At 61.9% G+C, this 27,762-nt stretch overlaps 1 protein-coding gene across 5 annotated transcripts; it reads right to left on the bottom strand.

Annotated features, from left to right (window-relative positions):
- Nucleotides 1-1,898: 1,898 nt before the first annotated feature.
- LOC309805033 (tubulin polymerization-promoting protein) lies at nucleotides 1,899-26,153 on the bottom strand. 5 transcript variants are annotated; one of them, XM_082622846.1, is made up of 4 exons: nucleotides 14,128-17,587; nucleotides 9,362-9,682; nucleotides 2,905-3,058; nucleotides 1,899-2,767 (listed from the first exon to the last, which is right to left on the bottom strand). In XM_082622846.1, exons 1-4 carry the CDS (start codon nucleotides 14,370-14,372, stop codon nucleotides 2,573-2,575), a joined length of 915 nt encoding a protein of 304 aa, XP_082478972.1. In that variant the 5' UTR covers nucleotides 14,373-17,587; the 3' UTR covers nucleotides 1,899-2,572. The 5 variants fall into 5 exon arrangements, with proteins under 5 accessions (XP_082478972.1, XP_082478976.1, XP_082478975.1 ...); XM_082622850.1 differs by lacking the exon at nucleotides 14,128-17,587 and adding an exon at nucleotides 25,290-26,153 and having other exon boundaries at nucleotides 1,904-2,767; XM_082622849.1 differs by lacking the exon at nucleotides 14,128-17,587 and adding an exon at nucleotides 25,290-26,153 and having other exon boundaries at nucleotides 1,904-2,767; nucleotides 9,362-9,679.
- Between the last annotated feature and the right edge of the window lie 1,609 nt (nucleotides 26,154-27,762).

Here is a 27,762-nt window from a genome sequence, read left to right as displayed (position 1 = left end):
TGCGGACACCCGCCAGCCCGTCAGCAGGCCCGCCATGTGGTGGCGCGAGGTGGCGCCCGGGCCCCCCCGACCCTGACCCAGGGCCCCCTGCACACACACCTGGCAACCGTGGCCTAAGTCCTTCCTCTCCAGGACCTGCGCTGGGACGTCGGGATCAGCTGGGTTGTTCCGACCAAGAGGACCTGGGGGAGGAGAGAGCTGATGGGGTGGAGGGGCCGCGGCCCACGCTCGTCCCGCGTCTCTCCTCGTGAGCCGCGCCCTGCGGCCTGAGCCCCGCCTCCCCGCGCGGCCGAGGGGACACGCGGGGTGACGAGGGCCACGCAGGGCTGCGAGCGCGCGTCATCCGTGGGACGTTCACGCGGGGCCGGGCCCTCTGCCCCGAGACGGGACTGTCCCCACCTTCTTGTCAGGCTCCACCTCCCACTGCAGCCTTGGCTTGTCCTGCCAGCTCCTCTGCGTTCAGCCCTCTGCCAGGAGCCTGGTCCCCCGTCGCCACGGCCACCGGAACCCTGCCGGTCGCTAGGCGACAGGCTCTCCTGCCCCAACCGTCCTGAGACACAGCTCCACACTGCTGCTGCACGCGGACACACAGCACACGCCACACACGCAGGCACGTACACACACCACACACACACACACACCACACACACACAAAACACACAATCCGCACATGCCACAGACACATGCCACACACGTCGCCACAAATACACACACCACACACACACACACAATCACACACGCCACACAGACACACAGCACACAGCACACACCACTCGCCACAGCTGCACACACTCTCAGGTTTCTGGGCTCATTTCTCACTGCTCAGTGTTTTCCAGGCTATTTCCTGGGCCGGGGCCCTGGGGCCATCTTGTGCCCCTGCCCACCCTGGGAACAGCCGCCTTCTCCCTCCGTGCCCTGTCCTGGTGCCACCTCCTCTGGGACATCCTGATTTCACTATAGGGCAGACCGCTGGCGTCGGGCTCAGGAAATTAGCCGTTTGGGGCATGATGGTGCCTGGGTCCACTTTTTGCCCCATTTTGGTTCCTGCATCTTGTTTTCCAGCCTCCCTGGGGCTCCAGAGTCTGTGTTTGGTGCTGGGATGACCCGTAAGGTCATCGTCACCTCCAGGCCCCCGACACGACCATGGCCAAGATTCACAGGCCGTGGTCGCCATGGAAGCAGGGGGGGTCCCAGATCTCCTAACCTGTCCGCAGTGCGGACAGAGCCCCTCCCCAACCCCGTCCCCCATCTGTTCCCACCCCATCCACACTGCCCCCACCCCAAGAAAAGTGAAGCAATGTCCGCACTGCAAGGAGATTGAAGACTAAATTATCCTCCAAGAACCAGACAGTGGAAAGAAGACATCTACGGTGGTGAAAATGCGAGCTTCCAGGACACAGAGTCCTACAGGTGTCCCGGAAGAAGGAACAATGACATCACCTATGACATGATGTAACTGGCATTTATCAAGTTCAAGTGCTGAGTCTTCTGTCCTGAGATGGACCAGCCAGCCTGTCACTGAAGGTGAGATAGAGCAAGCCCCCAGGAGGCTTGGAGACTCAAGCGCACCCACTCACCTTTTCCCAGAGGTCTTCTGAAAAGATTTACTCCATCAGACCTGAGAGTCACCCTGACACCCCGGGCACTTCAAGTTCAGAATGCAGGGCCGAGCGGGTGGGTCTTCAGTGAAAGCCGGAGCCCACGGCGCTGGCCGTGCGGACACCCGCCAGCCCGTCAGCAGGCCCGCCATGTGGTGGCGCGAGGTGGCGCCCGGGCCCCCCCGACCCTGACCCAGGGCCCCCTGCACACACACCTGGCAACCGTGGCCTAAGTCCTTCCTCTCCAGGACCTGCGCTGGGACGTCGGGATCAGCTGGGTTGTTCCGACCAAGAGGACCTGGGGGAGGAGAGAGCTGATGGGGTGGAGGGGCCGCGGCCCACGCTCGTCCCGCGTCTCTCCTCGTGAGCCGCGCCCTGCGGCCTGAGCCCCGCCTCCCCGCGCGGCCGAGGGGACACGCGGGGTGACGAGGGCCACGCAGGGCTGCGAGCGCGCGTCATCCGTGGGACGTTCACGCGGGGCCGGGCCCTCTGCCCCGAGACGGGACTGTCCCCACCTTCTTGTCAGGCTCCACCTGTGAGCCCCGCCTCCCACACCTCCGTGCGGCTCGCCAGGCCCCGCGGCGCCCTGTCCGGGGCTCCCTCCGCTTTACTGGGGCTGCTGGTTGGTGCCTTGGCGCTTGTGGGTCAACACTGCCCCGTGAGGGTCTGCCCACCAGCTCCTTTAAAACGCCCCCTTTGCTGCAAACCAGTGGCCGGTGTGGTCTGGACCCGGGAGACACTTTGGAAAGGGCCATCTGCCCACTTCCTGGCGGGCACGAGGCAGGTGTGTTAGGAAAGGTGAGTCGGGGCCAAAGCTGGGGTGGCGGGGGTGCGGGCCCGGGTGGGAGGGAGGCGGGCCTGGAGCCTCCGCGGCCGCCCCGCCCCGCCCCGGGTCCGAGTTCTGCCTGCAAGCACAGGAATGTAACGAAGTGTGAGGCGGTGGGGGACTGGGCGACGGGAGGAGGCCCCGCCGGCTACTTGCCCCCCTGCACCTTCTGGTCGTAGGTGCCCGCATGCTTGTAGCCCGGCACGTAGCCCGACTCGTCCACCAGGTCCACGCGGCCCGCCCTGCCCTTGCCCCTGCCCGACGGGTCGAAGCGCTCCTTGTGGGAGCCCGTGAACTTGGTGGTATCCGTGAGCCGCGACACGGTGGGCGAGGAGATGGCTTTCTGCAAGAGAGCGGGGAACGAGGTCAGGGAAGCCGCCAGGGCGAGTCCAGCCCAGGGGCCCAGACCGTGGACGGGGGCCGCCGGTGCCCGGGAGCCACGCTTCTGCCTCCTTCCCGAGACCCGCGCACCGAACTCACCGTCACCCCCGAGATGATGGGGGCCTTGCCCTCGATGAGCCTGTGCACCTCCCGGACGGCCTCTTCTCCGCTCTTGTCTTTGAATCTCTTCTTGGCCAGCTCCTCCAGTGCTTCCTTGAACTGCTCGAATGAGATGGTCCTGCAGGACTTGCCCCTGCAGGGAGAGGGGGCTCAGGGGGCGCCCACCGGGCCCAGGCACCCCCACGGGGAGGAGGCGCTGAGCAGTCACTGGGCTGGGACCCGCACCCCACCCAGGGCCTCGGTGACATCAGGGGACCCCTCACCCCACCTCTTTCCCACAGCCCAGAGCGAGTCATCCATTAAAACACAGAACGTGCCCTGCCCCGCCCTGGTCTGCGGCGTTACACCCAATAGTCGGCTGCCGTCGGCAATGGCAGCAAATACAAATCGTCCTGGAGTGAAGTTGACAGGAAGCACGTCCTTCATGAACGACTGGACACCAACACATCCTGGTCTGGTGCTAAAGTGGGCGAGCGTGTCGCCTTCATCAGAGGGAAAGGGTGAAAAGCACGTCAGATCCCACGGCACAAGGCAGCTGCAGTCCTGGCTGGGGCCACCGGCCTGCGCGGGGTCGCCAGGGTGTGGGGGGCACGGTCCCCACTCGGGGACAGGATTGGGGGCCGCCTCCCCATGGCCGGGGCCTGACCAGCACTGGGCGCGCTGGGGCACAGCCGGGACCCGGGAGCAGCTCCTCATCCGGAGGCATCCCACGGCCGCCCGGGATCTGGTAGGTCATTCTCGCAATTTCTTTCTCCTCCCTCCCTCCCTTTTTGGCTGCGTTGCTTCGCACGGGCTTTCTCTAGTTGCGGTGGCGAGCGGGGACTACTCTTGGTTGAGGTGCGTGGGCTTCTCACTGCAGTGGCCTCCCCCATTGTGGAGCACGGGCTCCAGGCGCGCAGGCTCAGTAGTTGTGGCGCACAGGCCCAGCTGCTCCGCGGCATGTGGGATCTTCCCAGACCAGGGCTCGAACCCATGTCCCCCGCATCGGCAGGCGGATTCCCAACCACTGCGCCACCAGGGAAGTCCATTCTCGCAATTTCAAAATGGCTCTAGACTGGCTCTTGGTCTCTATGAGTTTTAACTGAAAAGCACTTATGCCACCTTGGATCTTCCCCAGCGAATCCATCCGGTGAGGTTCTCAATGTTCTACAGTAAGAGGAGTGGGGGGAGGTGCCCCGGGGACCAACAGAAAGGCTGCCTGCAGAAGCCAAGGGCTCGAGACAGCGCAGCTGACGGCACCCAGGGGACCGGCTGGAGAGGGGAGGGCAGAGTGGGAGGGGGCTGCCCCCACGTCAGCACCGGCCGCAAAGCCACAGGCACGGCCGCAGAGCGGCCGCAGGACAGTCAGAAACAGGCCACATGTAAGGGTTTTTGACAAGGTTGCAAAAGCCAGTGAATGGAGGTGGAACTGTCCTTTCAGCGGCTGGAGGCTGCGCACAGAGGAGAGGGCCTGGCCTGTGCCCCACGCCGTCTACAAGTTTAACTCAACTGGACCACAGTCCTGCATTTATCACAGACCCCGAACCATCCAGCTTCTGGATAAGCATCCAAATGAAACTCTTCGTGACCTTGGCTTAGGCAAAGATTTTCTCAGGAATGACCCCCCAAAAACAGTCCATAAAAGAAAAACAATGAATTGGACTTGACCAAAAATTTTAAAACCATGCTCTTCAAGAGATACTGTTAAGAGAAGTAAAAGACAAGCCACAGATGGAGAAAATCTGATAAAGGACTTGTATCTGAAACACACAAAGAACTCTTATACCTCAACAACAAGAAAAAACCCAATGTAAAAAGTTGGGCAGGGTTTCCCTGGTGGCGCAGTGGTTGAGAGTCCGCCTGCCGATGCAGGGGACACGGGTTCGTGCCCCGGTCCAGGAAGATCCCACATGCTGCGGAGCGGCTGGGCCCGTGAGCCATGGTCGCTGGGCCTGCGCGTCCGGAGCCTGTGCTCCGCAACGGGAGAGGCCACAACAGTGAGAGGCCCGTGTACCGCAAGAAAGAGAAAAAAAAAAAGTTGGGCAAATATTTGAACCGGACACTTTGTCAAAGATCTACAAGTGCAAACCAGCCCGTGAAGGACGCTCCACGTCACTGGGCACCAGGGAAATCAGGTTAAACCGGGATGCGGCCCTGCCACACACCCACTGGGACAGCGGAAGTAAGTAAACCAGATAAAAGGACACCACGGTGTGGAAGGGTGCAGGCGGCAGCAACCCCCAGAAGGTGGGCCGGCAGCCCATGCACAGCCCCTGACCCCTCCTGGGTCTCACTCGCACGTAAACCTGTGTGTATCACTCTCCTATTCGTGGTTCTGTTCAGTCACCAGAACTCCAACAGCCCAGCGGTAAGCGATAAACATGCCTCAGGACGTCCCCTGCGCATGCCGGGACTCACAGGCACTTGACACGTGAGTCTGAGGACACGGGACGTGCTGACCGGCCACCCCGGGGTCGGGGAGACAGTGGAGGGAGGACACAGCCGCAGGGGCCACGGGGAGGACGACCAAGTCGTGCCGCCAGCGAGGCCATGTGGGCGGGTGGGGAGCGGAGCCCGAGAGGCCTGGACGGCTGTCGGGAGGGGCACCTGGACCGCAGGCCTCATCAGAGCCCCCGTGTCCGGCGGTGGGTTCCACCCCTCAAAGCCTGGCTGCGACACCACAGCGGCTCTGAGGTCCGTGGGCCGGGCTGGGGGGATCCCTTGGCCCAGCTGTCCCGGGCAGCGTGGTCCTGGCCTTGTTGGGGCGGGGAACCTGCCATCCCTGCTGGTCGCTGACCCACGACGGTCGTGGGGCCCCACTTGTTTGTCCTGGGTTGTCCAAGGCGCTCCTGTCTCTATTCACGGACGCCAGGCCTGCCTGCCAGCCTGGTGACCGGCCGCTGGGGCACCAGGCACCACCAGTGTGAGTCACTCGGGCTGGGGGCGGGGCATGGCCGACGGGGCCTCCGTCAGAGGCCGCATTCAGATCGAGTGGACGTGCGGGCCCAGGGCGCTGACCTGCCTGCTCCACCTGGCGGGGCCGGGTGTCCCCACATGTCCCCACCGTGACCGCCAGACAGGGTCTCAGAGCCTGGTCTGGGCTGGCAGGGAGCTTTCCCCAGGGGGCCCCGCGGCCCCCGCTGGGAACAGTCCCTGGGGAGTTCTCGAATGACACTGCCAGCCTCTTCCCTGGAGACACGTGATCACTTTACACGGCTCCGCACACACAGGGAGCCTGTTCTCCCGAGTGCACAGAACCGGAGAGGGTCCCCCCACCAAACCCCCTCCTCCCGGCTCAGCACTGGGGCCAACCAGTGCCCTGCTCAGAAGGCCGTTGTTCTGCTGGAAAGCTGGTCCAGCAGTAATGGGGTCACTGGTCACACACGAGGCCCCATGGGTTGTGCTTCCCAGGCCCTGTGTCCCCAGACCTCCAGGCCAAACGCAGGGCAGGCAGAGGGCTGAGCCCGGCCACTCCCGAAGGTCACCAGGGACACTCGGTGGCCAGGGATCTGGGCGGGGGGGGGGGCAGCACAGCCCTCCGAGGACAGAGGTCTGTGTCTCCAGGGCCAGCGTCATGAAGGCCGCTGGACTTTGGCTAACATGTCCTAGGACGGAGCAAGGGGCCCCCTCTGGACCACAGATAACATGCCACTTGGGGGCTGGAGAAAGCCGACTCCCAGGCTCCCCTGAGCAGCAGAAGCTGGGACCTGGGTGACCCGTCCAGAGAGCAGGAAGTGGGGTCTGGAGGGGGAGGCTAAGGCACCAACGAGGGCCAGAGGAGGGAGCCCCCGGGATATTCCCATCAGACCCTGGGCCAGCGGGGCTGTGCGGGTGGCCACGGGAGCGCTGTCTGGAGGACCTGGATGCAGGGTGAGGATGCAGTGTGATGTGGCAGCTGCCCACACGTCTGGTACCAGGCCTTGGGAGCGGGCAGATGCCAGCCCCCTGCTCCTGGGCCCCAGGGACCACGCTGCTGGCAACCTGGAAGGAGGCTGCTCACACCCAGGTCTGGCGGCCTCCAGGCCGGCCGCCTGAAGGGCACCTGTGACCCCGACAGTCAGCTGCCCCCCAAGCAGGGAAGAGCATCCTAAGTTCCTCCCGACCTCGCGAGGGCCTAACGCAGGCTGGAGGCTCAGGGACGGGTTCTGGGGACAGATGCACCTGAGGTCGTTGAAACCACTTCTGGATGTTTGGGGAAGGTCATCAAAAGGCCTGTGTGCACTGGCGTCCAACACCAATATCAGCGGTTTGAGGAGCCAGCATGGACGGACTTGCCCGATTCCTGCCCCCACAAGCCTTGGCCCTCTGTAGACACGCCAGGCAGGCCCCAAGGAGGCCAGGGCAGAAGCTGCTGGATGCCCTGCACAGCCTCGGGCGGCCAGGAGAGGCCCCCGCGGAGGACACTGTGAGACCCCCAACGCCACAGCTGGAAGCACGTGCTGGGGTCAGGGCCCCGAATGCCACAGCCTCACCCACCAGCCTGCAGGGAGGGGCAGGGCAGGGCAGGGCAGGGCAGGCCCGGGCGCCAGGCACCGAGCAGGCGCTGGGCCCCGCTGGCGTGTCTGGGACTGCACAGCGCACCCGGCTCTGCCCTGCCCACCGCTCCCGCAGGCATCCCGCGTGGCCTGGGTCTCTGCACCGATGCGCCAAGCTCTGCGCTTCAGACGGTTCCCTCCGCAGCCCGTGCAGCAAGAATGGGCCGCGTCCCCCGCCCCGGCGTGCGTCCTCCTAACCTGCAGCCCAGACAGGGCTCCAGAGTCACGGGCAACGCCACCGTTGGCCAGAAAGCCGGCGAGTGGGGGCCAGGAAGGGCCAGCAGAGCCGCCATCCGCCTCCCCGGCCTTCCCACCTGGGCACACACGCAGGGGACCCTGCGGCCCACGGGCCCCCGGCGGGACTGTTGGGGTGACACTCGTGCTTATGGGAACGGGGTCCTGAGTTAATTCCTTCCGCCCTGGGGCTGGGGGGTGGGGGGGGCGGGCACGGGGCCGGGGGAAGCCCTGGTCCCGGAGACGGCAGTCTTCAGTCGAGGCCTGGGGAAGAGCTGCAAGAACCGTGTTTAAAACTTAACACATAGCAACATCCAAACAAACAAGCGCTGCCATGACGACCCGCCTAAACAGAGGCTGCAGATACCGGGCTGGCGGCAGGGCTGCAGAGTCATGGCAACCGCCCCAAACAGAAACAGCCATCGGCAGTCAGCGACCCGTGTGGTTCCGCGCCCACGGCTCCCGCGAGCTGCGGCGCTTCTGCCACGGCTGCCACCTGGAGCGGCCGCGGTCCCACGACCCGCACGCCGGGACGCGCGCGTCCCCACCGCGCCCCACACTCCTCAGACCTGGTCCCCCAGGTGTGGCTCCCAGCCTGTCCTGCAGGACCCCACGACCCGACTCAGGGCACCACCCCCCCAGGACCCCCCAGGGAGCACTGTCTCCCTCTCCGTTCCCAAGGGCAAGGTCCCCCGCTGCACAGCTGGGAGGTCTGGGGGACCCTCCCCCAGAACAGGCTCTCCCAAGTGGGACACAGGTCACAGGGACCCCACAGGGAGTTCAGGTCCAGGAGGGCAGAGGGGGAGTAGCCACAGACTGGTCTTGACCGTGTCTTGACCACGACCCCTCGCCGGACCGGGGCTGCAGCCGCCCACTTCCCGCGACGAGCCGAGGCAGAGACCCTGGGGCCCAGAGCAGCCAGGCTCTGAGGTGGGGCCCCCGCAGTGCCTGGGCGCCAGGGGCCAAGCCTCCTCCCTGAGTGTCTGAGCAGTGTCCTGCCCTCCAGAGCGGGACGGGGACCAGATGGGGCTCCCTTTCCCAGGGGGCACAAGGGCCCGTGTGCCTCCACTGCCCGTGCCTCCTGCACACGCGGTCTCCAAGGCCTGTCCAGGGCATCTGTCCTCCGGGTGAGCCGTGACCAGCAGAGTGGAGACCTGAGTTCTACACGTGTGGGCATGCACGTGCGCGTGTGTGCGTGTCTGTGTGATGCCTCGGAGATGCTGTTGCTGTCCTCAAGGTGTGGTCCCGGGGTGTGAAGGGCGGGAGAAGGGGGAGGGGGCCTATCGACGCCCGGACCACACGCCCGAGCCCGTGTGCACACGCGTGCAGACACACACACGGACAAGCACACGGCGCCCACCGTTCGTCATCCCCGCTCTTCTTCACACGCGAACGTCCCCCAGAGCTGAGGGGAGCGGCGCCACAGACGCCCACCTCCCGGACTCGTGCCCCCGGCCCCCAGCAGCCCCCCACGGGCCGGGCTCTGCCACTTGAGACCCCTCAGGCTGCGGCAGGCGGCTGCGGCACGTCCCTGACCTGGGCTCCCGGCCCCACTGGGGCCTGTTCTGGTTCAAACTCCCGGGCATCTTCTTCCGGGCAGGGAGAGTGTCCTGAGGCGTCGCCCTCCTGGCTGCCCGAGAGAACGCAGAGCCCCGCTCCCACCCCCCTGGTCCCAGGCGCACACGTACTTGATCTTGCTGAAGACGATGTCCACATCGGTGACGGTCACGTTCCTGCCGTCGATCACCTGGCAGTCCCTGCACAGCTTGGACCAGTTCTTGCCATGCATCTCCTTCCCGGTGGCCCTGGTGTCCCCGTGCACCGCAAACCTCCGGAAGGCCTCCTCCAGGGCGCTGAGCTCCGGGCCCGCGGCGGCCGCGCCCTCGCTGGCGCCCTCCGACTCCAGTGACAGCCTCTTGGCTGTCCTGTCCTTTGCGGGGTCCCCTGGGGACTTGGGGGGCGTCTTGTTGGCGGGCTTGGGGGGCTTGGGCCTGCTGTCAGCCATGCTACTGGGAGGAAGCAACAAGAGGTCACCTGCTTTTGCGGGCAGATGCCCAAGGCCCCCGCTGCCCGCGGACAGGGGCTGTGGCCCGCCAGCAACTGTGCGACCCCGGGACAAAGTGTCCATCTGCTGCAGAACACGGCGAGGCCCCTCCAGCCCTGGCGCCCTGGCCGCCAAGTCCCCGACAGTCAAAGCCTCCAGCACGGTGGGGCACGAGCCAGCCTCCTGGGGGACTCAGGACCCTCCTGCTCTGGGGGCTCCCTGAGTGACACCTTCCCGGGCATCAGTGGGGTGACACCATCCTCGGGGAAGGGATCCAGAACCGGTCACGCTGCTGCGCCCACCTCAGGGCCCAGTCTGCTGACTAGGGTCCAGCGGGCCGAACAGACCGCTAGTAGAAGAGGGAAGCCCCAGGCGAGAGCAGGGGTCTGTGGAGACTCCGAGGGCCGAGCGGGGCTGCGGCCTGCGCCCAGGGTAGGGGGGGCTCACGTTGGGGGGTGGCTGATGGCGTCAGGAGCCCAGTGAATGCCCAAAGCTGGGCCCGGGTCCCCACGGGGCTGAGAAGACACCTCCACCTCCAGCAGCTCTGGGGAGCCGGGAGCTCAGCACCAATGCCCACCCCCAGAGTCACGGCTAGTGGTCAGCGGGGGGCAGTAGGCAACCTGGCATTGTGGGGGTCCCGAGCAGGGCCCTGCTGAACTCAGGACCTACAAGTTCCCCAAACAGAAAAGGCAGTGCAGCTCAAGAAGGCACAGTGGCTGGTGAGGATGGTCCAGGACACCAGGGGCTCAGGGCAGGGTGGACATGACTGGGGATGTGGTGATGAGCCCCAGGACCCAGCTCTCCGTCCTGGGCTCCACGTTTGTAGCTTAATAAAGTAACTTGAAAATTACTTTAACAAAACTAACAGGAGTGAGACCCTACATGCAGATGGGAAGCTCTCCAAGGTGACTTCCTGCTGTGGGGAGAAGCAGGACGGTGCGGGGAGCAGAAACGACACAGCCGGTGTTGGAGCCATCGAGGACAAACGGCATCCACGTGAGGGCTGCGCCCCGTGGCCAGGCGTCGCTGTGGCCGGCCGTGGACGTGGCAAACAGGAGGCCCGGCTCCCTCCACGTGAGGCTTGTCAGCCGCTGGTCCACGGGGTGGGGCCCGGGCCAGGGGTAGGAGGAACGGGGGTGGGCAGGTGAGGTGGAGAGAACACTGTGTGAGTGTCCCCTGGCCAGGCCCTGCTGAGGCACGGCTGACCCCGCGGGCTCCGGAGCTGGGAGCTGATGAGGGTTCACGGTGGGTGTGGGGATGGACGGCATGACCGGATTTGCATTTTCAAATGAGGGTGTGGAGAGGGCAAGGCAGCTGCCAGGTGGACTCACAGACCAGAGTGGAAGGAGATGCAGGACGAGCGGACCTGGGGAAGCCGGCCCCAGAGTGTCCACCAGGCTCCAGGGACCACCCACCATGGGGGCCCAGCTGTCTTCAGACACCACGTGACCCCCTGGCCCACCAGCCCCTCACAGGCTGTCCGCGCCCCAAAAAGGTGCCACGAGGCCTGTGTCTCCAGAATGATTCTCCCGGGCAACGCCCTTAAGACGTGACTATCTGAAGCAAAACCTGTAGAAAAGGTGACCCAGGACAGACCCTTATCTGCCACAGTCACAGCTTCTGCGTGACATCAGCACACAGTGCCCCCAGCCAGGAGGGCTGGGAATCCATGTTAGCAATGTGCCTGCAACAGGACCAGGTGTGCCTGTGAGATGGGCCAGGTGTGCATGTGAGCTGAGCCAGGTGTGCCTGTGAGATGGGGCAGGTGTGCCTGTGAGATGGGCCAGGTGTGCCAGTGAGCTGGGCCAGGTGTGCCTGTGAGCTGGGCCAGGTGTGCCTGTGAGCTGAGCCAGGTGTGCCTGTGAGCTGAGCCAGGTGTGCCTGTGAGATGGGGCAGGTGTGCCTGTGAGCTGAGCCAGGTGTGCCTGTGAGCTGTGCCAGGTGTGCCTGTGAGCTGAGCCAGGTGTGCCTGTGAGATGGGGCAGGTGTGCATGTGAGCTGTGCCAGGTGTGCCTGTGAGCTGAGCCAGGTGTGCCTGTGAGATGGAGCAGGTGTGTATGTGAGCTGAGCCAGGTTGACTGTGAGCTGGGCCAGGTGTGCCTGTGAGCTGGGCCAGGTGTGCCTTTGAGATGGGCCAGGTGTGCATGTGAGATGGGCCAGGTGTGCCTGTGAGCTGGGCCAGGTGTGCCGGTGGGCTGGGCCAGGTATGCCTTTGAGATGGGCCAGGTGTGCATGTGAGATGGGCCAGGTGTGTCTGTGAGCTGGGCCAGGTGTGCCTGTGAGATGGGCCAGGTGTGTACGTGAGCTGAGCCAGGTGTGCCTGTGAGCTGGGCCAGGTGTGCCTGTGAGCTGGGCCAGGTGTGCCTTTGAGATGGGCCAGGTGTGCATGTGAGATGGGCCAGGTGTGCCTGTGAGCAGGGCCAGGTGTGCCGGTGGGCTGGGCCAGGTATGCCTTTGAGATGGGCCAGGTGTGCATGTGAGATGGGCCAGGTGTGTCTGTGAGCTGGGCCAGGTGTGCCTGTGAGATGGGCCAGGTGTGTCTGTGAGCTGAGCCAGGTGTGCCTGTGAGATGGGCCAGGTGTGTCTGTGAGCTGAGCCAGGTGTGCATGTGAGCTGAGCCAGGTGTGCCTGTGAGCAGGGCCAGGTGTGCATGTGAGCTGGGCCAGGTGTGCCTGTGAGATGGGCCAGGTGTGTCTGTGAGCTGAGCCAGGTGTGCATGTGAGCTGAGCCAGGTGTGCATGTGAGCAGGGCCAGGTGTGCATGTGAGCTGAGCCACGTGTAAATGTGAGCTGGGCCAGGTGTGCATGTGAGCAGGGCCAGGTGTGCATGTGAGCTGAGCCAGGTGTGCATGTGAGCTGAGCCACGTGTAAATGTGAGCTGGGCCAGGTGTGCATGTGAGCAGGGCCAAGGGTGCATGTGAGTTGAGCCAGGTGTGCATGTGAGCTGAGACAGGTGTGCATGTGAGCTGAGCCAGGTGTAAATGTGAGCTGGGCCAGGTGTGCATGTGAGCTGGGCCAGGTGTGCATGTGAGCAGGGCCACGTGTAAATGTGAGCTGGGCCACGTGTGCATGTGAGCTGGGCCAGGTGTGCATGTGAGCTGAGCCACGTGTAAATGTGAGCTGGGGCAGGTGTGCCTGTGAGCTGGGCCAAGTGTGCATGTGAGCTGGGCCAGGTGTGCATGTGAGCTGGGCCAGGTGTGCATGTGAGCAGGGCCACGTGTAAATGTGAGCTGGGCCACGTGTGCATGTGAGCTGGGCCAGGTGTGCATGTGAGCTGAGCCACGTGTAAATGTGAGCTGGGGCAGGTGTGCCTGTGAGCTGGGCCACGTGTGCATGTGAGCAGGGCCAAGTGTGCATGTGAGCTGAGCCAGGTGTGCATGTGAGCTGGGCCACATGTGCATGTGAGCTGGGCCACGTGTAAATGTGAGCAGGGCCAAGTGTGCATGTGAGCTGGGCCAGGTGTGCATGTGAGCTGGGCCACGTGTACATGTGAGCTGGGCCACGTGTGCATGTGAGCAGGGCCACGTGTAAATGTGAGCTGGGCCAGGTGTGCATGTGAGCTGGGCCACATGTGCATGTGAGCTGGGCCACGTGTAAATGTGAGCAGGGCCAAGTGTGCATGTGAGCTGGGCCAAGTGTGCATGTGAGCTGGGCCAGGTGTGCATGTGAGCTGGGCCAGGTGTACATGTGAGCTGGGCCAAGTGTGCATGTGAGCTGAGCCAGGTGTGCATGTGAGCTGGGCCACGTGTGCATGTGAGCAGGGCCAAGTGTGCATGTGAGCTGAGCCAGGTGTGCATGTGAGCTGGGCCACTTGTGCATGTGAGCTGGGCCACGTGTAAATGTGAGCAGGGCCAAGTGTGCATGTGAGCTGGGCCAGGTGTGCATGTGAGCTGGGCCACGTGTACATGTGAGCTGGGCCACGTGTGCCTGTGAGCTGGGCCAGGTGTGCATGTGAGCTGGGCCAGGTGTACATGTGAGCTGGGCCAAGTGTGCATGTGAGCTGAGCCAGGTGTGCATGTGAGCTGGGCCAGGTGTGCATGTGAGCTGGGCCAGGTGTACATGTGAGCTGGGCCAAGTGTGCATGTGAGCTGAGCCAGGTGTGCATGTGAGCTGGGCCAGGTGTGCATGTGAGCTGGGCCACGTGTGCATGTGAGCTGGGCCACGTGTGCATGTGAGCTGGGCCACGTGTGCATGTGAGCTGGGCCACGTGTTGTTTTAAAGGCAACAGCAGCTCCGCCTCCCCTGGCTCCCCCTCCTCGAGCAGAACACAGGTGTGCACTGAGACCACAGGTGGAGTGTGTGTTCCTGCTCCCGCAGGTGTGAACGCACCTCCACCCCCGGGCCCCCCAGACCAACTCTCAGCCTCTCGTTCCCAATGCCCCTCCTCACGCTGCCCATATGTACACCCTACCTGCAGGCACTTCCTGCATCGGACCAGGCCTCAAGCATCTTGCCCCTTGGGATCCAGGTGCCTTCCAGCCCCCGGGGCCCATTCCACCTCCCTGGTCCTCTGGGCCCGAAGCCCCAGGCGGGTGTTGAGTGCACCAGGATGGCCAAGGCTCGCTGGAGGGCGGCCTGGGAAAGCTGCCGGCCCTCGGGTGGGGGGTCTGGGGGGGCGTGCTTCTGGGGGCAGGATGCGGGCCAGGGGATGCGCATGTCTGGGGGCTGGGACCCGCACAGGGGACTCCCCGCCTCCCAGGCCCTGCGGGGGCGCTGCTCAGGCCTCAGGCCCCGTCCCGCCGGCCTCCTTGACGCCAAACCTCCCGGAACTCGGAACCCGGCTCCACCTCACGCCGAGCGAGCTGGGCCGGCGGGAAACTGACCCGGGGGAAACTCGGGTCACGGCGCCCGAACCCCACCACGGGCTCTGCCGGGTCACCGGGCATCGCACCCCAAGTCCGGAACCTCCCCGCAACACATCAGCCCCACTGGCGAGCCCCCTACTTGAAGGGTCGGAGAGCCGGGGGATCCAGAGGCCTCAGCGCTCTGTGGCCGCCGGGATGCCCTGGGGGTGTCGCTGACGACGCGCTAGAGCTCGACTGGGGTTCTTGTCCCCGACCTCGTCCTAGAGGCTGCTCGGGACCGGGAGACCGGCCCGCAGGTGGGAAAGGGCTCCCGGGACAGCGGACGCCAGAAGGAACCTTCTGGAGGCACGAGCCGCGGTGGGAGCCCTGGGCTCTCGAGCTCCTGGTCCTCGGCCCCGTCGGCCCACCCCACGTGCCACCCTCCTGCGTTCTCAGGGCCGGCGTGGTGCCAGCACCCTCCAGATGTCTACAGCAAGCCGGGCCCAGGGGCGGCACCCTCCACCAGGGCCGAGAGCCCAAGTCCCTGGGCCGTGGCTGCGCCCGCTGATGTGCCCCCGAGGCCCGGGGTCCAGCTGAGACCCCGCTTCTGCGCAAGAACCGCACGGGCCCTGGAAATGCCAGGTTCCCGAGCATCTGACAAACTAGCCCTCCTTGGACCTCGACGGAGCTCCTGACGCCCACCGGGCTGACAGTCTGCTGAGCGCACCTGACCTCGGCCGTGCAGGGGCCTGGGCACAGAACGCCCCTCGCCGGATGCCGCTGGACGCGCAGAGGCAACCCAGAGGCTCTGTGCCAAGTGCGGGAAGGAGAGGAGGAGAGAGTGCAGGGCAAGCAGGCGCCTCCCAGGGCAGCCCAGCCCCTTTGGACGGCTCAGCCCACCGGGCCCAGTCCCAGGACTGATGGCGCACGGAGGGGGCGAGGGAATAACAGCAGCAGCCCCCAGATAAGTCCCAAGTTGCTCCGGGGCCGCACAGGAGGCCAGGGCGCCTGGTCAGCTGGTCCCGGGGAGAACCTCCTTGACCCCTGCCGGGTGGGCGCGCTGTACCCGTGCAGCCAAGATGAGGTGGGCGGGTGAGGGTTAGGACAGAAAATGCAAAAGACCAAGCGGCCAGAAGCCGGGGGATGGATGCCGTCGCCTCCCCCTGCTCCCCTCTGTCCACCAGGGCTTAGGCCCCCAGGGTCGGGGTCCAGCTTCGCCCTCGGTGCAGCCCCTGGAAGAGGCACAGCCTCCGAGGGAACAGCCCGAGGGGAACAGAGGCGTCGGGGCTGCGCACCGTCTGGGCCGCCGGCCCGCAGCTCTGGCTCTTTCTTTCAGAGTCCACTGGAACACGACACAGCCCTTTGGCAACTGTCCACATTTTAGTCATAATACGGCCACCACAGCTCGGCTGCCCGACACTCGATGTGAATGACCACTCGTCCCAGGCAGCGGGGCCTCCCAGGCGGGCACAAAGCGGCCTCTGAGTGCCTGCCCCGCAGAGCAGACGGTCCCGGAGCCTCAGGCGTGGACGCAGCCCTGCCGGCTCGGCGCTGCCTTCCACGGTCCCTGCAGGGGCCCCGACAGCACGGGGCGAGCGGCCGCACCGTCCGAGCAGGATGCCACTCAGGTCCCGGGTCACATGCTTCAGGCCGTAGGCCCGGAAAGGCCCGTGGGGTTGGGACCTCCTGCACTGAGGCTAGGCCATCCCTCGGGGCAGCCTGGGAACCACAGTCACAGCCACACTGTCCCCTGCGCCCAAGTCAAACGCGGTTTCTCTGGGACGAGAGGGAAGAAGGTGGGTGGCTGAGCGGGCGCCTTCCTGGGGGCCGTGGCCATCTTGCGGGAGCCGCACCCGCGGGCCTGGGGGCTCCTGCTGGTCGGGCTGGCGGGGGAGGGGACGGGGGCGGGGGGGAGGAAGGGGCCAGGACAGGTTTGCCACCCCTGCCCCTCAGAAGAACTGATGCGGACAGCAGGAGCTTCTCTGGGTCACCACGAAGCTGGGGCTTTTTGGGGGACTCACTCCGTTGGGACCCCTTGGCCTCCCAGGAACCATGTCCTGGGCCTCAGTCCCCCGGTCCCAGAGCCGGTCTCTACTGTTTGTCAGCAAGTTTCTTACAAAATCCAAGAACACGGCATCTGCAGCCAACCTGCGGTCGGGCGGACCCTGTGCAGGGCACGTGTAGTGGGTGAATGGTGTTCCCGAGCCAGGTGTGTCCACGTCCTCGCAAGGTGGAGGAGCCTCGTTTGGAAGAAGGGTCTCTGCAGACGTCATCAAGCTAAGGATCTCGAGATGGGTCCACTCTGGACCAGGGTGGCCCTAAGTCCATTGACAGGTGTCCTTACAAGGGACGGAAGAGGAGACACACAGACAGAGAAGCCACGTGAAGACGGAGGCCAAGACGGGAGGGACGTCGCCATAAGCCCAGGGATGCCCGGAGCCCCGGGAGCTGGAAGAGGCAGGAGGGACCCTCCCTGGTGCCTCTGGAGGGAGCACGGCCCTGCGACACCTCAATCTCGGACTGGGAGTCTGGCCTCAGAACTGGGAGAGGACATATTTCTGTAGTTTTCAGTCAAAAGTCTGTGGTCCTTTGTCACAGCGGCCGCAGGACCCGCACACAGCAGGGACACCAGAAGGGGGTCCCTGCCCCGGAGAAAAGCGCCTGCAAAGGCCCAGAGGAGTGAAGCCTGGGCGGCGGCACAGAACCCAGGGGCGATAGCGGGCAGAGGCCCCTCCCCGCAGACGGGGTCCGGCCTCGAGTTGGCGTGCACGTGAGACCCTCAACAGGAAGTCTGTTAGCTCCAGGAACGTGGAGCTGCCCGCGGATGGCCTGGCCTCTCCCCGACGACAGGCGCCCTGCGGTCACCACGTGCCCGCACGGCAGGTCCTGGGGCCAGGCCTCTCAGGCCGCCCGAGACCCCACGGAGCCCACAGCGTGGGGGGCAGGCCGGGGCCCGGGGAAGCCAACCGCAGGGCCAGGAAGAGCAGAGGGGCCTGCGGGGAAGGGCCGCTGCCTGGGTCTGACGGCTGGCAGGTGGGCGGCAGTGTCGCCTGCAGGCCGCAAAGCCTCTCCTGGCCCCAAGCAGCCGAAGAGATCAGCCGGCGCAGGTGTGAAGCGCAAAGCTGGAGGCAGCCCGAGGGTCTCCGCAGTGGTCTGCAGCCCAGCCCTCACTCCCCACCCACCCCGTGCCAGACAGCTGGGAGGCTTCCCACCAACCACGGGGACTGAAAAGCCCCAGGCCCCCCACCCGGGAGGGCAGGGCACCCTGAACAGACCAGCCCTGCCCTGGGGGTGGGCGGACGGGCGCCTGGGAGTCAGGGGCGGTCAGGCCGGCTCCCCTCTACCCCCAGCGTGGATGCGGGGATCTGGAGCGCTGGTGCCCCAAACAGCGGCAGGACACACACAAGCACTCCTGAGGAGGAGACGACCGTTGGAGACGGAAAAACACAATATCCACATATGATGATAAAAAAAATAACCAGGCCCAAGAGGGGGAACAAGTGCCAAGAACTTGCAGAAACAACAGGAAGCAGAAACGACGAGAGGCTCCAGTTACTGGAGCTGGATCAGACATTGAGTTTAAAGTAACTACGTGCACCGTGTGCAGAGAAGAAATGGGCAGTGCGCGCCGTGTGCAAAGAAGAAAAAGAACAAGGTGAGGAATTCCAGCCAAGAATGGGGCCTGTAAGAATGCAGGTAGCAGATCTGAAAAAAGAACACCTTGGAAATTCTAACCGTAAAACAAACACACAATAACTAAAATTCAGAACTCAGTGGATGGGATTCACAGCAGAGCAGGTTAAAGAACTCGTGGATCAGAAATACCCAAAAGAAAACAGCTAGACATGGCGGAAACGTGTGTGTGTGCACACATGTACATACACATGTGCATGTGTATGGTGTACACACATAGGAAAATGGTATGTGGGTACACCATCATATGTGAGGTAAGCTGCCATCCAGGAAGTTAGGAAAAAAACCTCAGCAAATTAAGGACAAAGGTGTTAGAAACAATGAAGATAAAAGTACAAATTAATAAAGTAGAAAACAAATCTATAATACAGAGGACCAACGACATCAAAACTTAATGCCTTGAAAACACTGATAAAATTGATAAATACTGGGGACGCTAATCAAGTAAAAAAAAGAGAAGGTCAAAATATCCCATATCAGATGGAAAATGAGGACATCCCTACAAGCTCGACAGATATTAAGGGATTAAAATATAATAAGAGAATATTATAAACAATTCTGGACCAACATGTTTGATAATTTAAATGAAACAGACAAATTCCTAAAAACAAAACAAAAGCCATTTTACCAAACAGTAACAAGAAGAAATATATTCTTATCATTGCTCTTGTATCTATTATTAATTCTTATAATTATTGAGGATTTGAATTCTTATTTAAAACCTTCTCACAAAGAAAACCCCAGGCCTGGATGACTTTACCAGCAGATTCTTCCTTATACCGAAAGAAGAAATACTGTCAGTCTTACACAAATTCTTCCAGAGAAGAGTAAAAGATGAAACACCCCACCCGACTCAGTCTGGCTAAAATAATCCTGGTACCAAAACCTGATAAGGGCGTTACAAGAAAAGAAAAATGGATGCCAATCTCACTTACAAACACAGATACAAAAACCCTAAACAAAATATTAACAAACTGAATCCAGTAATAGATAAAAAGGATCAATACCTTACAATCAAGTTTGGTTTATGCCAGGAGTGCAAGGTTCATTTAACATTAACTTAATATAATTCACCACATAACACAACACAGAACCAAAATCATATTATCATCTTAATAAATGCAGCCAAAGCACTTGATGGATTTCAGCATTTATTCACCGTAAAAATTCTGAGCAAATTAGAAAAGGAAATAAATTCCTTAATTTGATAATGGGTACCTACAAAAAGCTACAAAATCATCACACTTTGAATACTGAAAAATTTTCCTTTCAAACTGGAGTAAGAGAAAGACGCTTGCCTATCACCACTTCTACTCACTGTGTCAGTGTGGTAAGATACGGAAAGGAAATAAATATATAAACGTAGAAAGGAAGAAATAAAACTGGCATTATTTGCAGTTTCTATGACTGTGTACACACAAAATCCAAAGGGATCCCAGGAAAACTATTAGAATCAACGTGAGTTTAGCAAGGTTTCTGGATACATGGTCAACATACAAAAATCTATTTCCATGTAGCAGCAAAACCAGACAATAAAAGGTATTTAGAAATATACCATTTAAAAAAAAGTGAGGAAATATGAATTACCTAGGAATACATTTAACAAAAGATGTGTAAGACCGTCCACACAGAGACTATGAAGCATTATTGAAAGAACAGTGATATTATGAACATGGGTTAAGTCTGAAATACAAAGAGGTCAATTGTCCCTAAATTCATCCACAGTTTTAATTTAATCCAAATAAAAATTCTAACACTTTTTATGTCTGGGTAGTGAGACAAGCTGACTGTAAAATATACACAAAAAGGCAAAAAACCATGAATTAACCAGCGATCTTGAAGGGAGAACAGGTGGAGGGTTTGCCCAGCGGTTTCGAGACTTGATGGAAAGTTCTGGAAATGAAGCCAGTGTGGTGTGTGGTCTTGGTACAAGGACAGAAAATAAACCACTGGGCAGAAGAGAGCCTCCAATCCACCCGCACAGGTGCAGAGACAGTGTGGACAACAAAGGAAAAGCGGGGAAGAAAACTTTTTCAACAAAAGGAGATGGGCTGACTGAACAGACACATGGAGAAAAATGGAAATTAATTCAGGTACAGATTGAAGCAGGAAAGGCAAAATCATTAAGCCTCAGGAAGGGGATGTTTGAGAGTATCTGATGTCCTGGGTGGGAAAGACTCTACACAGGACACAAAAACCACTAACCCTAAAGGAAAAGATTCTTAAATGGCACCAGATTAAAACTCAGAACTTCCATTCATCAGAAGATATCACTAAGGATTGAAAAGACAGCTGTGGGCAGAGAAGGTGTCTCTTACATGCAACACACATTGCCGTCTCCAGAATCTAGAAAGAACCCTGTGGATCAACCAGAAAAAGACAGCTCTAGAGAAACGGGCAAGGGACTCGAGGAGGCCCAGCACATCCAGACACCCAGTCACTGGCGGGGACGCCTGGCTTCGTTACCTTAGCCTGAAACGCAGGCTCTGGCACGCACCCTCCAGAAGGCCACCCGCCAAGAGGCCACTGCGCCCTGCCCACTGCCGGCGGCTGTGGAGCGCGGCCGTCAAGGGGCTTCAACTCCGGGGAGCCGCCGGTACCATCGGCTAAGACGGGGCGCCGAGGGCCCAGCAGAAACATTCGCACGTGTTCTCCGAGGAACACGCAGGGGGGCTCCAGGCAGCCACGCCAGAGAATGGAAATAACCCCAAGGCCCGTGGCCCACACAAGGGATCAGCGGACGGTGAGGGGCTCACGGAACGCAGCAGGCACCGGCTCCACGCGGTACTGCCCGAAACGCGCCAGCATCGCAGAGCACGTGCTGTGAGGCAGGAAGGTTAAACACTAAACCGGAGGGGGGGCGGGAAACAGGCGCAGGGAGTAAAACCACAGCAAAAGCAGAGTCCCTCCCCAGGAACGGGCTGGGGGGCAGCCACAACCCCTGGCAGGAGGAAGAAGGAGCGGCCCGGGACCTCTGGAGGCCTGGGGGCCGAGCAGCCAGCAGGGCCAGGGCCGGGCAGACGAGGCCCAGATGAGCTGCGGGAACCGCCTTCCCAGGAAGGCAGCTTGGTGCTGGGGGCTCCTCCCAGGCTCCGAGGCCCGTGGCCCCCCGCGCCCAGAGGCAGTGGGAGCGTGAGGCCTGAACGAGGCCCCCGGAGGATGCTGGCTTTTGTGACATTCCCGCTGGAGCGAGAGCTTCCCGGGGCTGACCTGGCCGGGCTCACCTGGCACCTGATGTCTGTTGAACAAATGGGTGCAACAGGGTTACAGGATGAGACCTTGGGACTGTGGCCCAAAGAGGGGAGGTTGTGCTGGGACAACTGGACATGGGACATGCTGGGGACACAGGGGGACACACGGGGACACTGTTCTGTGGGACACAAGGCGATGGGCAGGAAAGGGCTCCAGGTGTTCTTAACTTTTAGGCTTGAAAAAAGGTAAGGGCCAGTCCTTCCTTTTCACAAATCTAATTAAGAAAAGGAAAAGTGGCCATGAATGTGCTCTCCCGAGGGTAAGCTCACACACACCCCCAGCTAATGGGGGGTCGCAGAAGACACTTGGGTTTGGTACCAAAGTCAGAACACCATCATTTCCTCACACCCTGTGAAAGACTTGTTACATTTCTTCACCAAGGAAGGTCCTACATTTGGACATTTAGACATTAAATTACAATTGAGCTTCACTGCACGTCACTGCACATCCCGTACAGTTAAAGGGGAAATCTGCAAGCGCAAAACAGTCTTGCTTCCCTGTCAGCAAACGAGATTTGGAGACAGCATGCCACGTCCCTGTGGGGAGCGGCCCTTCCCCCATATGCCCTTCTTGGGGGCTGCAGATCACAGAACCCGCACCCTCCCCTGTCACCCCAGCAGGGCCAATCAAAGCCATTTCCAGGAACTGCCATGTGGATGCCACTGAGGACGTTCCCCCTCTGAAGAGACTCTGCTGAGCTGGGACTTGTGGCGGGGATGCTGTGGACTGGGGGTGCCAAGCTTGGGGGTTCCATGGGTTGTGACACCATGGTTACCTCCCCACCCCAAGAGGGGGCTGGTCTCCCGAGGAGGGGCTGAAGAGCGGGGCGCCGGAGACCACGTCTGAGCCCCAGATGCCGCTGGGCACCCCCCAGGCAGCTCCCCACCTTCCTTCCCAGGAAACACCTGCTGCTCAAGCAGCAGGAGTTGGGCGTGTGTCGATTCTCCTGCCTAATCCCAGCATCCGCCTGGTCCAGGGTTTGGGGCTCAGGTGGCCTCTGCACAGTGCCCGGCACCCTCGGTCTGGGGTGGTTTCCAGATGGTGCCAGGCTGGGCCCAGGGCACAGACCTCCCGACCCAGGGAGGCCCTGATACTTCAAGGTGCAGTGGGGGCTGTGCCTCGTGGCCCCAGTGGCCCCGGATGGCGGCTCCTGTACGTGCTCCTCTGGCCTCACAGCAACATCACCAGCTATAAATAGCCCTGGCGCTAAGCCAGCAAGCCTCTCCCTGAGGAAGCTTCTAATTCTCAGCCTCTTCTGCAGGGAGCGGCTCCACTGCCCACCAGGGAGGGAAGCCACGAGGACGCAGCCCCAGAGGACAGTTTGGCTGCTCAAAGATTTCTCTTAATCCTCAATCAGTGACGAGTGATTTTAATTTTCTTCACGAAACTCTCCTGTGATTTGCACATTTCCCACAATGAGCATCTATAACCTTGTATACAGTTAAAACAGCTTATTTATTGCAACTTCAACGGGTTCACGAAGATCAGCCAAACAACACCGAGGAGATAAGAATTCGGCCAACACAGCTCCCACTAATCTCCATCACTTCGTCATTCCAAAAAGATGGAGAAGAATTTTTTAATGTAGTACATAAATTAGGGTACCTTTCTGAGTCACAGATCCTTCTGGAAATCACGAAGGCCCCTTCCCCAGGAAAACACACATACCCTTGTGTGGCACGCATTCTGCAGATGCCCCCAGGCAATTCACCAGCACCCCCTTCCCCCATCACTCATCACTGAGCCCTGGGATTCCAACCACGTGGTGGGAACAGGGGCTGGTACCAGAGAAGGGGTCATGGAGTCCAGTTTAGGGCACTCGCAAGGCGCCTGTCCCATGGCCCCCGCCCCTCCCCCCATTTCCTGCCGGCTCCAAGCTCTCCCTCCCCAGGCCCATTGCTCCATCCCCGGATGTGGTCCTAGGGCACTTGGAGTTCAGGTCAGGGTTTACTGATCACCTCCTAGGCGGCAGGGGCTGGCCCAGGCCCTGGGGAGCACCCCCCCAGCGCACCCTCCCTGAGAGATTGGCCACGGGGAGTCCTGGGAGGTGGTGGCGGGGGGGGCCGTGGGAGCTAGGTCTTTTATCGTTTATAAACGTCAGATGAATTAGCCAGTAAACACACAGACGGATGACAGCATAGCCAGCTTAGCCTAAAAGGTGTCCCATCATCAGAGCACAAAGCGCCTATCAAAACAGCAGTCACAGGGAGGGTTTTCTTCCCACCTCATTTCAAGGCTTCATTTACATAACTGAAACCGCAGAATAAAGGGTTTCTCTGGATCCTCCTTCAAGGGCGGGGCACTGGTCCCCAGGGGCGTGTGGAAAAAATACACTGGCAGCCAACCTCTTTATCTTGATTGCCGGGTTATGTGCCCACATGCGATAAGAAAACAGAACACCCCTCCGGGGATGCTTCTGGATTTGCAAAGTGTAGGCCTGACCCTCTCACCTGCACCGATATGGCGACGTTAATGCCGGACCGAGGGACGGCCGAGTTCTCGCCAAAGGATCACGTACATTCTCGGCCCCTGGACACAAACGGCCCTTTCTGTGGCCCTGGGGCTCCTTAAATTCGTGCTGTATGACAGTGGCTTCATTTCAAACCCTCTAAGCCCTAATGTCCCGCAGTCTCGCTGGCAGCCGCCACCCCAGGCCTGGGCATGTGAACGGTGTTTATGTAGCAGGACACGGAGAGGGAAGGGGCTGCGAGGGGAGTCCTCTATCGCGTTACGCACCGACACGAAGAAAGGCCGAGGAGCCTCATTTAGGGCCCAATTATAAACCTGCCCTTTGCATCGCCGGTCGCTCCAGCCCGCGCCCCCGCGTCCCCAAACCCGCGCCCGGACGCAGCCACGGGGGCCCGAGCGCCGCGCGGATAGCCGGCAGCTCCGGGGCGCGGGGCGCACGGACGCACTGGGCCTCGGGGAAGGGGCGCGGGCGGGCGCCGGGAATGGGTGGCGCGCCCCGGCCCGCAGGCGCAGGTGGCCCTGCGCGCCGCGCCCCGGGACGGAGCCCCGCTGCCCCTTACCTCGGAGATGCGGCGACTGCAGCGGCGGCGCCTCCGCGACTCGCGCGCGAGCAACCCGGTACCCGGCCTGCGCTCGCGCCGCAGCTCCCAGCCCGCCGGCTCCGCCCCCGGCCTCAGGCCCGCCCCCAGACCCGCCGGCGCGCCCCCTGGCCCCCAGTTTCCGCGCCCGGTCCGCCCCACGCCCTGCCCTCCCCGCGCTCCTATTGGAGGACCCGTCCCAGGACCCGCCCCCAGCCCCCACTGGCCCCTCTCGGACCCGCCCCCCAGGCCCGCCCCGCACTCTCTTGGCGGCTCCGCCCCGCCCCCTCCCTCCCGGGCTGCCAGGCGCACTGAGGCCGTCCGAGCGCGGACCCTGCCTTACAAGGCGGGTCGGCGCTGGCCCCAGGGCCACACGGCTCCGCGGGGCGGGGTGTCGCCCGTGCGGTCCCACCTGGCCCTCCGGGACCCCGGACGCGGGTCGACGGATGGGCGCGAGGACGGGCCTCCCGGCTGGGTCGGCTGGACGCTGGCCTCTCTGCGGAGACGCTCGGGCCAACGCTGGGGTCCGGGGTGACCGGGCTCGGGCCTCAAGGAGGGGAGCAGGGTGGGGCGGGGAGTGGGGCCGCCCCGCGAGAGTTTGGGGGACAGTGGGAGGGTGAGGCGAGCGCCTGGCTGGGGTGGGCCAGAGGCGGGGAGGCGGCTCCGTGCCGGGCCCTGGGCGCGGTGCGCAGCTGGGACGCCTTCCCGGGGGCGAGCGGCGGCGCCCCAACCCGGGCTCCGACTCCAGCTGGAGGCGGGCCATCTTCCTGCGTCCGACCGGGGCCTCCGCGGGTTACCTGGGTGAAAGCTGCAGACCTCAGAGCCTCTTCCAGGGTCTCTTCGTCTCTCTTCTCGGGACACCTGCTGCTTCCTCTCCACCAGGCCGGCTCTGCGCCAGGAGGGGTGGGTTCGGAGACAGGGCGCGTCCCCGCCTTCACCAGGAGTTTGCTCAGCCGAAGGTTCTGGGGCCGGGGTGACAGGGAGGTTCTAGTCCTGAGACTTGGGGTGCAGGGGTCTCCCTCTCTATCCTCCAGGCCCCCCTCCAGTGGAGCAAGCCGCCCCAAACTGTCCAGATGCCCGGGCTCCAGGGGGAAGCGTGGCCTTTAGTTTCACTGCCGTGGTACCTGGCGCTGGCCAAGGAGCCCACCGCAGGCCCTGTCCTCCCCTCTTGGCTGCAAAGCCCCCACCCTGAGCCTTACACATACACACCTCCATGGCCCATCTGGCCACAGACTTCCCTCCCCCCCCCACCCAGTCTCTGTGCTCGTCCTGGCTGCAGAGACCCCACACCTGACCCCAGGCTCTGCCCAGCTCTCAGGTCTCGTCTGAGTCGGAATTGCGGGCAGCAGCTTCCGACTTCACCTGGGATTCCGGCCGGGCCAGGCAGCAGGGGAAGCCGGGGTGCTGAGCCAGAGAAGGGGTCACAGGTGCTGCTGTCCAACAGACCGCCCGCCCCCGGGAGAGAGGATGCGGTTTTCTCGACCCTTTGGGAACCAGGGACAGGCAGGCTGAGCCCGCCCATCCCCACCGTGGTCCTGGGGTGACGTGCCTTTCTCTCAGCCCCTCTGGTTTCTGCTCCTGCTCAAAACTGGCCGAAGATGGGCTTCTATTTCTCATTTCCCTGAAAAGTTTCACGCTCTGGACACCAGGCAAGTCCAGGATCTTAGAGTCGCAAGGACAGGGAAAGCAGGAGGTCCCCCCGAGGCCCGCTCCTCGTGACCTGCGGTCCTGACTCTTTAGGTTGAAGCTGGGCTGCACCTTCTCTGTCCCACACAGCCCCGAGCACCGCTGAAGTTACTATTAACGATGCAAACGAAAGAACGAAAAACACTACTCGTTATTATGTTCCCAGTATCGTATTAGCCAAAAGGCGAGCATTCGGTCCACTTTCAAAACCTGTGCAAGCGCTGTGGCATAAATGTGCGGGTTTGCCGATGGCAGAACTGCTCTGGGAGGTGAGTGCCAGACTCCGGGGGCAGAAGTGTGTGAGGGACAGAGTCATCCCAGAGGCAGGGCCTGGGGGACGGGGCGGGCTCCCAGCACTCCCACCCCCACGATGGGGTGGCTAGAGCTACAGCCCACGGAGCCACGCCCCACGGCGCAGGCGCCAGAAGCCAGCCAGCGGGGTTGCCGGCTGTACCATTCCTGGAGGCTACCACTGGTCGTCTGTGAATGAGATTGTGCTTTGAGTTCACAGCATAGGGTCAGTCCTGGCCACACTCAAAAAATCGCCTGGAATAGTGACATGGGCTGTTACCAAGCTGGGAGAGTCCCCTTCAGGATAGGATGGGATGGCAGGTTCCATCCTGGTGTGGGAGTCGGAGGACCCTTCTTCTGGCTCTGGCTGCTGCACCAGCGCACCCTTTGTGGGGGATGACACTGCCCCCTGGCCCTTGGTCCACTGACAAGACTGGGACGGCCTCCGTCTACACCCCAGTTATCAAAACCCAACTCGAGTTGGCACACGCACGTCTGCACGGTGGCCACACGGAGGCCGCCCGTGAGCGGAATCATCTGTACTTGTAAGACACTGTGCTGGTTTTTCAGGGCCACGGGGCAAAGGACTGCATGCTGGCGGCTTAAACAACAGAAGCCCTCACAGTCCAAAGTCAAGGCGTCGGCAGCCGTGCTCCCTGCAGGGGTCTGGGGACCCTTCCTGCCTCTCCGGCTTTGGGGGCCTCCAGGCATCCCTGGGCTTGTGGCCCCATCACCCTGACCTCGGGCTGTGACTTCACGTGGCCTCCTCCCCCGTGTCTGTTTCCTCCCTTTGTCTCCTAAGGACACTCTCGTGGATTTAGGGCCCACGAGGGTAATCCGAGGTGCCCTCCTGTAGAGGCCCCTACTTACATCTACAGAGACCACCTCTGTGCTCCCCCCAGGACGGTGCTCAGCTCATTGGCCTGGCTTCCTGGCACGTTCTGTTTCCCATGCCTTGTCCACCCTAGCTCCCACTGGCTACCTCAGGCTCTGGACCCTGGGCGCCCCCCACCGAGGGCCACCCAGACGGGAGGCAGAGGGCGTCTGTGGGCGGGAAATGGCTGGAGCCTCAGGCTATATACCTAACTCCACATACTAGGCATGAGAGTGTTCCTTATTTTAAAACCTGAAGTCCGTCCTCTTGGTTGAAATGCATTCCTGACCACATGCTCGGAGGCCCAGGCAGCTTCCATCCTCGGCCACGCGGTGTTCCCCCACGTGGGAAGCTGCTCGTGGACCGCGGGCACGTGCAGGCTCTCACCCAGGCGGCAGGGGGACACTGGTGGGCACAAG

The sequence above is a fragment of the Mesoplodon mirus genome (assembly GCF_964341445.2).
Source record: "Mesoplodon mirus genome assembly, chromosome: 5".
Classification (NCBI taxonomy): domain Eukaryota; kingdom Metazoa; phylum Chordata; class Mammalia; order Artiodactyla; family Ziphiidae; genus Mesoplodon; species Mesoplodon mirus.
This window is presented reverse-complemented; position numbering and strand designations above follow the sequence as displayed.

What these genes read in the sequence shown, in the direction of transcription:
- LOC309805033 (XM_082622846.1), bottom strand. Translation starts at nt 14,372, where the DNA reads ATGCGCATCCCCTGGCCCGCATCCTGCCCCCAGAAGCACGCCCCCCCA. An exon ending in ATCGTCTTCAGCAAGATCAA is followed by an intron (nt 3,059 to 9,361) that starts GTACGTGTGCGC and finishes CTCTCCCTGCAG; the next exon opens with GGGCAAGTCCTGCAGGACCA. An exon ending in CCATCATCTCGGGGGTGACG is followed by an intron (nt 2,768 to 2,904) that starts GTGAGTTCGGTG and finishes GCTCTCTTGCAG; the next exon opens with AAAGCCATCTCCTCGCCCAC.